This window comes from Helobdella robusta (assembly GCF_000326865.2).
Source record: "Helobdella robusta unplaced genomic scaffold HELROscaffold_92, whole genome shotgun sequence".
NCBI lineage: Eukaryota > Metazoa > Annelida > Clitellata > Rhynchobdellida > Glossiphoniidae > Helobdella > Helobdella robusta.
This window is the reverse complement of record NW_008705527.1, coordinates 83,867-96,969: the sequence shown is the minus strand read 5'-3', so window position 1 is coordinate 96,969 and position 13,103 is coordinate 83,867. Positions and strand designations below refer to the sequence as shown.

The 13,103-nt window shown below is 30.8% G+C and overlaps 3 protein-coding genes across 3 annotated transcripts; all 3 read left to right on the top strand.

Moving 5' to 3' along the window:
* Positions 1-3,413: 3,413 nt before the first annotated feature.
* Positions 3,414-7,130, top strand: HELRODRAFT_116539 (hypothetical protein; the record flags this gene model as incomplete). The annotated part of the gene is made up of 11 exons (XM_009033481.1): positions 3,414-3,509; positions 3,845-3,973; positions 4,120-4,174; positions 4,472-4,579; positions 4,799-4,882; positions 5,030-5,064; positions 5,443-5,528; positions 6,241-6,392; positions 6,509-6,630; positions 6,839-6,911; positions 7,024-7,130. Exons 2-11 carry the CDS (start codon positions 3,887-3,889, stop codon positions 7,128-7,130), a joined length of 909 nt encoding a protein of 302 aa, XP_009031729.1. The 5' UTR covers positions 3,414-3,509; positions 3,845-3,886.
* Positions 7,131-8,297: 1,167 nt separating this feature from the next.
* HELRODRAFT_90981 (hypothetical protein) lies at positions 8,298-11,038 on the top strand (the record flags this gene model as incomplete). The annotated part of the gene is made up of 11 exons (XM_009033480.1): positions 8,298-8,459; positions 8,544-8,664; positions 8,759-8,849; positions 8,956-9,079; positions 9,185-9,301; positions 9,446-9,598; positions 9,809-9,910; positions 9,996-10,041; positions 10,132-10,253; positions 10,503-10,662; positions 10,887-11,038. The coding sequence occupies 11 exons, from the start codon at positions 8,298-8,300 to the stop codon at positions 11,036-11,038; spliced, it is 1,350 nt and encodes a 449-aa protein (XP_009031728.1).
* Positions 11,039-11,527: 489 nt separating this feature from the next.
* On the top strand, positions 11,528-12,992 carry HELRODRAFT_182753 (hypothetical protein; the record flags this gene model as incomplete). Its single annotated transcript, XM_009033479.1, has 4 exons — positions 11,528-11,567; positions 12,114-12,309; positions 12,450-12,684; positions 12,852-12,992. The coding sequence occupies 4 exons, from the start codon at positions 11,528-11,530 to the stop codon at positions 12,990-12,992; spliced, it is 612 nt and encodes a 203-aa protein (XP_009031727.1).
* Between the last annotated feature and the right edge of the window lie 111 nt (positions 12,993-13,103).

The following is a 13,103-nucleotide window of genomic DNA, read 5'->3' as shown; positions in this document are numbered from 1 at the left end:
AGGTGTAAACTTAATGGCCTTTTCATTAATACCTTTTTTTAATGATTTTTTATCCAAAATTTTAATGCATTTTGGTTATAGCATAAGCTTTGCTCTAAATTTTAAAACAAACTTAATTAGTGATTACTAATTGAGTTATTAATCATTCGCTAGAGTGTCGTTCTACGAGTTATCGATCGACGGATCGCCTAGGGAGAAACAAAAAAGTTCGGGTATCATGGTATGCCCTGGGACAGGGTCGACGTCCTGGTATTTTAACAGCAATAACATCACCGAAACCACTGTTAAGGAGATACTAAGAATTGGTTGGTTGGTTGGCTGATTGATTGGTTGGGTGGTTGGCTTTCTAGTTGGCTGATTAAGAATTACTTTAAAAGATATTTATTTGAAGAAAGTTTGCCCTCCACACAGCTCAAAAATACCATTGCTGCAGCGACACTAACTTAACTGACACGACGAACATCCATAGAATTGTTGAAGAATTCAACGGGGCTCTTGTCTTCAACCCCACTGACCTTAAAATGGCCTATTCGGTCAGGGACCCCCTCACGTCTGGTAAGATTTTTGGGCAGATGTGTGACATTTTATTTATTTAATTATTCGTTCATTCATTCATAAATTCATTTATTTATTCATTTATTTATCTATTTATTATTCAAGGGATTTTTCATGTAAGCTCAGAGCCCAGAGGCTTCTGTACCAAGTAAATATGAAGCTGTTCTCAGTTTTTTTGTGTGTTTTAAGAAGATTTTTGGTTAGAGCGTAATGTCTTGCTTTGATTTACCGTTATATGTTTCTAAAATATTACTAATCATTTACTCTTCAAAAACACATTCGCACATCCCTAGTTTAAAAGTGAAATCTCGAATGTGGGATGCCTGCGTCGTTATAGACGGCAGTCTGAGTTACTCATTCAACGATGGGGCTGAATTGGATTTGTCCCTCTACCCGGAGGATGCCCTGCAGTGTATCAGGATTCTCCCGGGTGCCAATGAACAGTAGCTAAAATTCTCTCTCCCTCTCTTTTCTTCTCTCTTTCCCCATTTTCTCTTTCTTTCTTTTTTGTTTTTCTGTCTTTTTTGGATTGTTTATTAGTTCATTTTTTTAGAAACTTTCTTTTTATTTTCGTAATTTATTTATCTCTCTCTCTCTCTCTCTCTCTCTCTCTCTCTCTCTCTCTCTCTCTCTCTCTCTCTCTCTCTATCTCTCTATCTATCTCTATCTCTCTCTCTTCTTTTAATCTCTCTTTCTCTTTTTTTGTGTTATATAATTTATTTGGTTTTTTGAACCTCTGTCTTTTCATCTTTATATACAATCTTCAATATTTATTTGTCTTCCCATCTAACTGTCTATTTATCTATCTATATATATCTATATATCTATCTATATATTTATCTATCTATATATCTATCCATCTATCTATTTAAATGTCTATTTTTTTACGTATCTATCTAATTATATTTATTTCTTTTTGTATCATTTATGATCAAATAATTTGTTTTCTTAGCTCTATCTATCTGTCTGTCTGTCTATCTATCTATCTATCTCTCTATCTGTCTGTCTGTCCATCTATTTGTCTGTCTATCTATTTATTTGTTCTTTCGTATCTCTTTGTATTGTTTATGATGCAACAATTTTGTCAGATGAGTAGAAATTAAAAGAAACTCTTGAGAGATTGCAATTACATTTGTCAATATGTAAATATTATCTTTTATGCTATTTATTTCGTCATTATTATCTTAATATTAGGTAAATCGCGAATCTGTTTGTTACATGATGTGTAAATAGGTGAACATTTAGAAAATGAACGAACGAATGAATGAACGAACGAACGAATGATTGTATAAATGAATGAATGAACAGACAAACGAGACGAATGAATAAACGAATGAATAATTAATCTGTGAATGAATGAGTGAGTAAACGAATGACCGCTAATAAGAATGACCGTCTTTCCTTGATGGATATATTTATTTGAAATAAGTTAATAAATAAATGGTCAATAAATAATGGTAATGATCAATGGACATTTATTAAGATATTTTATATAATTTTTTTTATAGGAGCGTAATTAAATACGAAAATAATATTTGTTTATACTTATATATGTTTCATGTATGTGTCACATGGCGTCTTATGACATTAAAGAAAATTTTTTGCTGTGTGTATGTGCTTGAGTTTATGTGTGAGTGATGAGTATATGTGTGTGTACATGTGTGAGTGATGAGTATGTGATTGTGTCATTTTAATCATTTATTATTATTTCAGCAGGAGGTTTATTGTGCTATAAATTTGTATAATAATAATAAATAATAATAATAATGTTTCATTTAAAACGGCGCCTCTCCATTCTAAATCGCGCCATGTTTTAACATGTTAAATTTATTCTAACGATATTGGCCGTAGTTTTAAGTTGATGACAGTGTAAACTAGCGTTGTCGAAGTTTTGTTCTGTACCTAAAATCAGTTAATTTTTCTAAAAAGGTTCATCATGCGTTTGTTTCGTTAATGTTAGGTTAGGTATATTATGTTAAATTGTTTTGTTGCATATAGCTAGTGTTGAAGTTGTTTGTTTTATTCGGTTGATATAATGATTATTTTAGTTAGTATACTACCTTCTCTCTCTCCCTCTCTTCCTCTCTCTCTCTCTTTCTCTCTTTGTCTTTCTGTCCCTCTCTCCCTCCATAATTTTTAATTTAGTTTATATTTTACGCAATTATTCGTTTGGTTGTTTCATTATTTTCGTTAATTTTCTCTTCTAGGTAAAAGTTTGTGCAAATAACTTCTTTGTGAACTGATGAATGAATAGATTTTAAAAATTGTTGAGTTTTTTAAACTTTATTTTAATGTGACTTAAATTTAATAAAAATATAATAAATTAAATTTATATTTTATTGTGTATATTATAATTATTATTTAATATCTCGATATTTCAAATTTTGCGTAAATTAAACAGGGTTTTAGGGTCTTAATAATTTTATAACTGGAAAAATGTTCGAATCTGAACATTCAAATCTGTTTATTCATTATTTTAAGATATTTTATGTAATTTTAAATAATAATAAAACGTGAAAATTGAACGATAATAAAGTATGAAGTTGTTTAAATTTTAAATTCAAACATTTAATTAGTATAACTGCAAGCTTGAAACATATCCATCCATGGCTCAAAATGACAGTTTTGTTTAAAATGCGATTTTGTCCGTTTTCGTGTCAATTTTTGTTTAGTTTTGCACTTAAATTTATTTGTAAAATGTAGATAAGAACATTAATTTCGTAGCTATTTTTGTTCTTTTAAATGTTAAATGGAGACAATTTGATACTCAAAAAATCTGTATAATGAATGAATAATATTTTTTTTTCTATGTAAAGTTTAAAGTTTAACTTGAAGTCGAAAGCCGAATAGCCGATAATATATGAACTTAAGTTGCGCCGTCTTCTAAATCTTGAAAACTTTTTTCAATTATTTAAATAACTAATTATTTAAATTATTGAAATACTCATTCTTAGGCTAGTGCTTGATTTTTTATACATTTATTTACATATTCTATTCCATTGGTTGCTTTTTCTGTTGTTAGTCACTAACATGTAATTTGTAATGAACCAGTCAGTCAGTGTTAGTGAGTTTGGTATTTGTAGGAGTGTCATCCCATGTCTGGAACTGCTGTTTGTTACAATTAATTGACATTTGGATATGCTTAGAAATTTTAGAAAGCTTGTTTTTAATTTAATTTTTTTTAGTTGACTTTTTTTATTTATTTTAAAATTTAAAATAATTAAATAATAATAAATCATATGAAAAATAATACAATAAATACTTTTGACATTTTCTAATGCCTAATCAGATTTCCTAAACTGCTTACCTCTTATCAGGATAACTGATTTTCATGATGAATGACTGTAGAATCCTAACTATTCAAAGTCATGTTGTCTATGGCTATGTTGGTAATAAGTCTGCCACCTTTCCATTGCAGGTAACTGTATGTTTCTCTCAGTGTCTGTTTGCTTCTCTCTCTCTCTCTTTTTTCTCACTCTCTCTTTTTTCTCACTCTCTCTTTTTTCTTTCTCTATTTCTTTTCTTTTATTAAATAAAATATTTTTATTTTACTTCCAAAAAAAGTTGTTGGGGTTTGAAACTGATGTAATAAACTCTGTACAGTTCTCTAATCATACAGGTTTATATTATAAATTAATTGTGATGATTTTAATGTTTTTTATTATAGTTTATTATTTATACCTTTATAATTTTTTATTATTTTTTTTCAATTAATGCATTTGTTTATTTAAGGAACTTTTTTTTAAATTTCATTTCATAAAATGTCACTCAATCTTAACTTACATAAGTAACTTAACTGTAACTTATATAAGTATCAGCAATCATTACAGCTAAAGTGAGTTTTAATCATAATAAGTAAATAATAAATAAATAAATAATAATAATTTAATTAATAGTTTTAATTAATTTTTTTAAGAAGGCTACACAACATTTCTAGGCCAGATGTTGGAATCCAGTGATTTGCTGCAGCTATACAATGGCCTAAATATTAATGGCATCGATAATTACTCTCATCTCCTAACTGGTTAGTGGAATGAAAGATCGAGTAAATGAATGAATAAATGAATGTTTGGATGATTGAATGGCTGACAGCTTCAACTGATTGATTAGTGGAATGAAAAAATGAGTAAATGAATGAATGATTGGATGATTGAATGGCTGGTGGCTTCAACTGATTGATTAGTTAGCTGATTGATTGATTAATTAATTAGTTGGTTGATTGATCATAACAATCGTCAAACAGGGTACACAAGGTCCAAATCTTTTTTATTGATGTTAGTTGATGTATGCAAGAAGCTGAAGAAGAAAAATCCTAATCTAATATATGGTCAGAAATAATAAAAATTTAAATTATAAATTATGAAATCATAATAATATTTTAGAATTATAATAATAATAATACTGCTACTAATAATAATGGAATTTAGGTCATTTATTTATTTGACCTATTTATTTATGTTTGTCTTTCCCTCAGTCTGTGACCCAGTTCTTGGTGATGATGGCCGTTTGGTGAGTAAAATTTTAGATGTGATGTTAATTAATCACATCTGTTTATCTATCTATCTATCTAACTACATCATTTATCTTGATATCTTTTTAACTCTTATCTATCTTTGTATCTTTCTTTTTTTTCTCTCTCACTTTTTGTCCTCTTCCTAACGGTCATTTTATCTATCATCAATGTATCTATTCGCTCATCTATCTATGATATCTATCTTTTCTCTCTTTTTCTCTATATCTCTATCTCTCTTTTTTCTTCCAGCCTCTCATTGTTTTCATTTCATTGTTTCACTATTAATCTATCAATTAACCATCCATTTATCCATCCATCTATGCATTTTGCCTCTCTTCCTCCTCTTCTTATTTTCAATTCATCCATCCATCCAGTACGTATCAGACGAACTTGTATCAGTATACCGAGATGACGTAATCACACAGGCTGATATCATAACACCGAATCAGTTTGAAGCTGAGTTAGTAGTAATATATGTGAGCCATATGGTGTAGTGGTTGAGGCGCCTGCTCCTGCTGTTGCAGTGACCTGGTTCAAATGCAAAGAGATTCTCGGTCACATCAATTAATTAATTAGTTCTCATTGTTTACGTTAATTATATTAACTAAAAAAAGTGCTGAAAATTGATTACAAAATTAAAAATTCCGGCTTGGATTTAGCCAGCAATGCAATAAAATGAAAGTATAACCTATCAGATTCAATAATTTTCGTTGTTTAAAGTATGACCTATCAGATTCAATAATCTTCGTCGTCGGCTGTTTAAAAATAAATGTTTAATACAATACGTAAGATGGGCGGGAAACTGAGCGCTCGAACACTGTCGAGATGAGCGTGATGGGCTGTCTAAACACATGGTTAAAACTCTAAAAACTGGTGTGAAAGTAAAAAACTGCTATGAGGTCCCTTAAATAATGCACCATATTACCGTTTCGGTATATTTATACTATACCGTACATATGGTATATAAGATGAAAAGTTTAGCTTTTGTTCGTTAGTTTTTAAAAAAAATCAAATTCTGCTCTGAGTATTCTAGATTATCTATTGGTCTCATTTAAAATCCATACAAAAAAAAGTGCAAGTATTTACAAGGTGTCATAATTTTTTACTAAGCAAAGTTACTAATTAGTAATTCAGTTCATTTTAATTATTACATGAATCCACTTCTCCACAAGATTACTAACTGGAATGAAGATAACGAGTTTAAAGTCGGCAAAGGAGGTCATGCTGAAATTACACGAGAAGGGTCCAGAGGTTGTAGTTATTAGTAGCACCAGTTTAGAGTTTAGTCGGGGTATACTTGTTGCTTTAGCTAGTACAATTGAAGGTATTTTATGTATTTATTATTGTAATTGCTATTTAATGTTCATTTCATTTCTCTTTTTTTTTATTGATTATTATTTTTTTGGTTATTATTCTTATTATTATTCCTATTTTCTACAGACGGGGAATTCAAATGTCTAAAAATAGAAATTCCATATTTGAATGCTAATTATAGAGGGTCTGGTGATCTATTCTCTGCACTCCTATTGGCCTGGTGGCAACGAACTAATTTCGATTTAAAAGTTAGGATGGTTGATTGATTGATCGATTGATTGATTGATTGATTGATTAGTAAGTTGAAGATTGGTTGATTGGTCAATCTATCGATCGATTGATTGAAGATAGATCGATCGATTGATTGATTTTGTAGGCTGATTGATTTTGTCATTTTAGTAAACTAACCATAAAGTTATCAATTTGTTTTATATTACTTTCCCCAAAAACATGCAGACAACCTTAGAGATAGTTGCATCAACAATGTACGTCGTTCTGAAAAATACATTAGACCATTACTTTAAATATGGTAAAGTTTATTTATATTATATTAATATTTATTGTTAATTATTGTTATTATTACTATGTCTCAATAATATTTAGCTTACATTATTTAATTATATTTGGGTGTTTAGGTAAAGACGCATTCTTACGAAGGCCCCATTCGTCAGAAATTGAATTGAAAATAGTTCAGAGTAAAAAAGATATAGAAGAACCAAAGATAATATTGAAGGCTGAATATTTTTGAGTTCTTTGTCTTTTTGTTTTATGTGTTTGTTGTGTTTTTTTGTTTATGCAATTTTCGTATAGTGTTTGTCTGTATTCCTGAAAAGTATTTTTGTATTAATGTTTTGTGTTCTTTGTTCTATCTATAATGTTCACTGGCACTGAGTTATTGTGCATGCATAATCAACTTTGATGTTGTTCCATTGTTATTTTTTGATTTTGAAAAACGTTTTTTTCTTAGGTTCCATATTTTTGGTTTAGCTAAATTTTTCAATTTGAATTAAGAAATGTTTTTTAAAAATATATTAAATTTTATTCAACGTTAGTGAAAGTAATAATTATTAATAATGTTGATTCTGTTATTAATCGGTTTATTCTTTTATACCTGGAGTGGGCAAACTACGGCCTATGGGCCGCAAACTATTTTATGCGGCCCGCGAGGTCTTGTTTGCCAATAAAGGTCGTCAGCCAGCTATTATGACCAAAAAAGGAACCACAAATCTTAAAAAATTTTCTCCCGGGTCGAAAAAATTTGCTATTTAAGTACATATGCGGCCCTTCAACGGTGAAATAGTTCTCAATGCGGCCCTCACAGCAAAAAGTTTGCCCACCCCTGACTTAAACATTCATTCAATTATTTATTTAGTCATTTATCATGCTATATTCATATGTTAGTTAAGTACGTGTGATTAATTAAAAGTTAAGTCAATGTTGATTGATTGGTCGATTGATTGATTAATTAACTAATTGATAACTTCATTGTTTATTTAATTCACGTTTAATTAAATTTTAAATCCGTTTTTAAGGTTTTAAGATTAATTTTTTTCTGTGTTGTAAATTTTTAAATTATTTTTTTTATTCTAAATGTCTGGACCATAATCTGGACAGCATGTGTTGATATGGACATTTTTCTAATGAAATTTGAAATATATATATATATGCACTGTCTGTGTGTGTGCGTGTCTGTGTGTGTGTGCGTGTGTTGTGTATCATCAACAATAGTGTATGTCAAAGAACGATAATAAAATGAACCGTTAGAGGTTTTTTTTTATGGAATTTTATTTCTGTGCATAGCAATAATCGTCTGAAACGAATTTGAAAAAATTTGTTATTCAATAGGAAAAGAATGACGCGAGAGTTACAATATTTATATACATCTTTTTAAATCTTTTTATTCTTTCTCTGAAGTATGCGGTGCACGTTTTGTATATCGAGGAAAGATAAAATTCGCTACAAGCAAATTTTTGACACCATCGACACGGATCACAATGGCTACATTGATCTGTGCGATTTCTGCAGGGCACTGAGTACCATCTACGAAGAAAACACTGGTGAACGTTTACACGTTGAGGTACATCAGTTTAGTTTATTTCTAATTAATTAATGTTGTTACTAATTTTACTTATTTAGTTATTTATCCAATGCCATCGATTAGGACCTATACAAAAAGGCCAACAAGGATCCTGATTCTAAGATGACATTTAGGGAGTTTGTGTTTCTCATGTCGGATATAGAGCGTGATCTAAAAATAGTCTTCATAGACATGAGTTCAGATGGTTAGGTACTAAGATTATAATTTAAATTCATTTTGAAATATTGGACCAAGAAATCAAACTGCCTTCAAAGTATTATCATTTTTCTTTATTTCAGGAGGTGAGATTGATGTATATGAGATAAAAAAGTTTTTTGACAAGCATGGCGTCTTATTGACTGATAAACAGGCTAAGAGTATAATATCTGAGTTAGTATTTTTATTATGATTGCGGGTCTACTACTACTACAGAATGCACTAGTACTACATTTACTAAAATCTGAATGTTTGCATCATTTACTATGCTCCTCCATAGGATTTCAAAAAGTGGAAAGTATTCAATAAGCTGGGAGGAATGGAGGACATTCAATCAGTACAACTTTTTCAGTGATGCTAAAACTATAGTCAAATATATGAGGGATTATTCCGTTAGCTTTTTTGTTTATTTATTTTTTTTAATCATTTATGAACTTATTCAGTCATACAGATATCCATCCACTTATCTATTCATCAATTCATTCATTCATTCACTCATTCATTGACAGAAAATGGACCCAGAGGAAAAGTTGGATGGATGGAAGTTGCTGCTGTCAGGAGCACTGGCTGGAGTGGTTTCAAAAACTGTAACAGCCCCACTGGAACGACTTAAAATTTGTTATCAAGTATTTTTCCCCTTATTATCATTCTCATTATTATCAATTATTTGAAATATATCATAATTATCTTTTTCATTACAATTGACAACAACGATTTGTTTATAATTTATAATATTATTTTATAGTAGCAATGAATAGAAATTTATTTAGATTCAAGAGAGGCACATGGGCCAGACGTCGTTGTTCACTGCAGTCAAAGATATAATTAAGAAGGAAGGTTTCCTATCGTTGTGGCGCAGTAATGGAGTCAGCCTACTCAAGATGGTGCCTGATAACGGCCTGAAGTTTTATTCTTTTGAAACTGTTAGTTGGGGCTGTCAGAGTCATTGATGGATTGTTGGGGTTGTTAGTGTTTAGTGCTGTTGATCGTGAGTTTGAGTTCCCGGTCATAGGTTACAGCTTTATTCAAACAATCAACTGAACTGGAAGAATGTTACAAGATAAGAATAAATATATAATTTCAATTAATCGAATTAGTCAAATAAATTAACAAAATTGCAGATAATGCATGAGTTAAAGTTGAGGCAGGGCGAGAATAGCATAACTGTACCTGAGAAATTTTTGGCTGGTTCCATGTCGGGCCTCCTTGCTCAATCCACTGTATATCCCCTTGATGTTATTATTATTGTTGTTGTTTATTATTATTTGTTGTTATCATTGAATTTAATATTGTCCCTTTGTTATTTCCTTCTTTCGTTAGGTTATCAAAGTAAGAATGGCTATAGCTAAAACAGATGATTATCATGGTAAATATAAATGTTCACTGTATTTATAAATAATAATAATAACATTATCGTTGTTGTTGTTGTTGTTGTTTTTATTGTTACAATTTTTAGGTATATTTGATTGTGCAAGACAGCTTTTCAAAAGTGGAGGTTTCAAGTCATTCTACAGAGGTTTCGTGGTCAGTTCATTTGGCATGCTGCCCTACGCTGGAATTGAACTCTGCGCCTATGAGGTTGGTGCTATTTATCATAATTTATGCGCATGTTAATGTTTTTGTTCTTTTTACTTTTGTTTTTGTTTAATTATGAATATGACGGCGGGTTAAATTTATGAAATTGATAGTTGCAGTTGTTCCCATTTTTGTGTTGCGTATTCTCTTGTTACATCAACTCTTCAGTTATAGTTAATAGTATTTATAGATTTAATTATATTAATATTTTAATCAAATTAATAATATTCCAATTCAATCATCCCCACACAGACACTGAAGCACACCTACAAATTACGATACCCTGAGGTTAACCACCCAGGCACGTTTATAATTCTTTCATCAGGGGTCGTCAGTTGTCTATGTAGCCAGGCTGCTGTTTATCCACTGTCACTCCTTAGGACTGAATTGCAAGCTGGATGTACGTTGGTTGGTTGGTTGGTTGGTTGGTTGGTTGGTTGGTTGGTCGGTCGGTCGGTCGGTCGGTCGGTCGGTCGGTCGGTCGGTCGGTCGGTCGGTCGGTCGGTCGGTCGGTCGGTCGGTCGGTCGGTCGGTCGGTCGGTCGGTTGGTCGGTTGATTGTTACATTATCAAAGTTTTAATGTTTTATTTTTTAACTTTAACAACACCAATGCAGTGACACCGAAATCGAGACGAGGATTTTTCTCACTGGCCAAGGAGATTTTTGTATCTGAAGGATTGAGAGGATTCTACAAGGGTTTAATTCCGTGTTTAACGAAAGTTATACCGGGAGTCGGGTTGTCCTATGTCGTTTATGAGGAAACTAAATTTGCACTATCTGTCGTCTGATTTTGTTGTATGTGCTAGAGCGTATTTCAAATTGGTGGGCGGCTTGAATGTTCGCCTGAATATGTGTTTATACTGCAAATATTGCCTGGCTGTGTCAACTGAATTCGTCAATGTGGATGAATAATTTTTTTCAATTCTTTGTAAACAACGTGCCTTCATACTTTATTATCGCTTAGTGTTGTAATCGTTTGAGAGTGTGTTGCAATAAATGAAAATTGGTTTTTGTGGTTCTAATATTTTGTTCCGCGACAAACTATTTAATTTAATTAGCTTGTTAATTTATTTCCTACTTTCGGTTATGAAATTTTGTTACGTTTGATGTCGATATTGAAGAGTTTTTTAATTTTTTCAACAACTTTGACTTCTCGCCACAAGAAATTATTCTCGTCTGAAAAATTAAGAAACAATTCACTGAAGTTATTCTTAAATATTTATAATAACAATAGAAGCGCCTGCACACTAATTAGTAGTAATAATAGTCAAAAAATAATGAAGGACAATATTGTACAGCTGAATTGTAGAAGAGAAGGTACATCTTTTTTAAAAATTTATTATAATTAATCTTTTAGTATTCTGTTAGTTATGTTATCTACTTTCTAATCAATAAATAGCTGACACTACAGTTTACACATTCATTCTTAACAATGTTAAGTTAATATTGTTAACAGTTAGCACACATTGCATTGGTCTTAGGCTCTTAGCTTTTAGATATAGAGATAGTTTGAAGAGAGACAATCCTAGTCTTCTTTTAGTTAGATTAGAAGACTCAAGAGTAGTTTACACACTGTAGTGTAGTGTAGTGTAGTATATCTTCTTAGATTAGAAGACTGAAGAGTAGTTAGCACTCTGTAATGTAGTGTAGTCTCATTTTAATTTATTGATCATTCATTAATTATAATTATTGATTTATATTTTGTATTTATTTCTCTTTGTTTTGCTGTATGTATCTATATTATATTTTAATTAATTTAATAAAACTATAATCGTTATAACTTATTATAAGGATACATTAAAAACATTTTAGATTCTTTAGATTAGATTTAAGAAATTTATATCTTTTTTAAAAATCCTACAGAACTAGATTATTGTGTAGAGAGGGCAGTAAAATCTCTACAGAAAGGTCATATAATTGCCATCCCCACCGACACAATCTACGGCCTAGCCTGTTTAGCTCAGAACAATGTGGCCATTGATAAGTTGTACACTATAAAGTCTCGACAACTCAACAAACCCATCTCGATATCAGTTGGATGTGTTGAAGATATTTTTAAGTTAGTAGTTTTTTCATTTAAATTTGTTTCATATTTTAAAATTTTGTTTATTACATGTATTCCTATTTAGATTATTATTTTAAAGAAGTTTCTCTAAAATATTTAAGAGAATACGAAATGAATTTTTTTCAATTTTTCAGATGGGCCAATGTTACAGTTTCTAAAGCATTGTTAAATGACCTGCTGCCCGGACCAGTGACTGTGGTATTTGAAAGGTCAACAAGTCTTAACAATAGTTTAAATCCCCAGACTCAACTGGTTGGTTTGCGGATACCCCAGGACAAGTTCATTCAGGACATATGCACTAAATGTTCCAACCCAATTGCACTGACAAGTGCTAATATAAGCTCTCACGAAAGTGCACTGAATATTCAGGTATGGTGTGTGTGTGTGACTTTGGTAATTGTTGTTGAATAAAAGTTATTTTTCATTATTTATTTTAATAATTTTGATTAAAAATGTGAGAAATTTAGCAAGAATATTATTGTTTGGCGTTTTGTTTTGTCACTGCCAGAATTCTTAATTTTTCAATTTTTTTTCAGGAATTTTCAGAACTCTGGCCTTCAATAGATTTAATTTTTGATGGCGGACCAATAACAGCTAATAATTCAGATAAGTCAGGATCAACTGTTGTTGACTTGTCAAGGCCAGATCATTATTTCATTATAAGGAGGGGGTGGTGAGGCCCAATTTTTTTCGAATCTTTATATTCTTTTTTTATATTTTCTATAATTCATAAAGTTGATATTTTTATTTCTTGCAGTGCCGAAAAAAATACAATTTCCATATTAGAA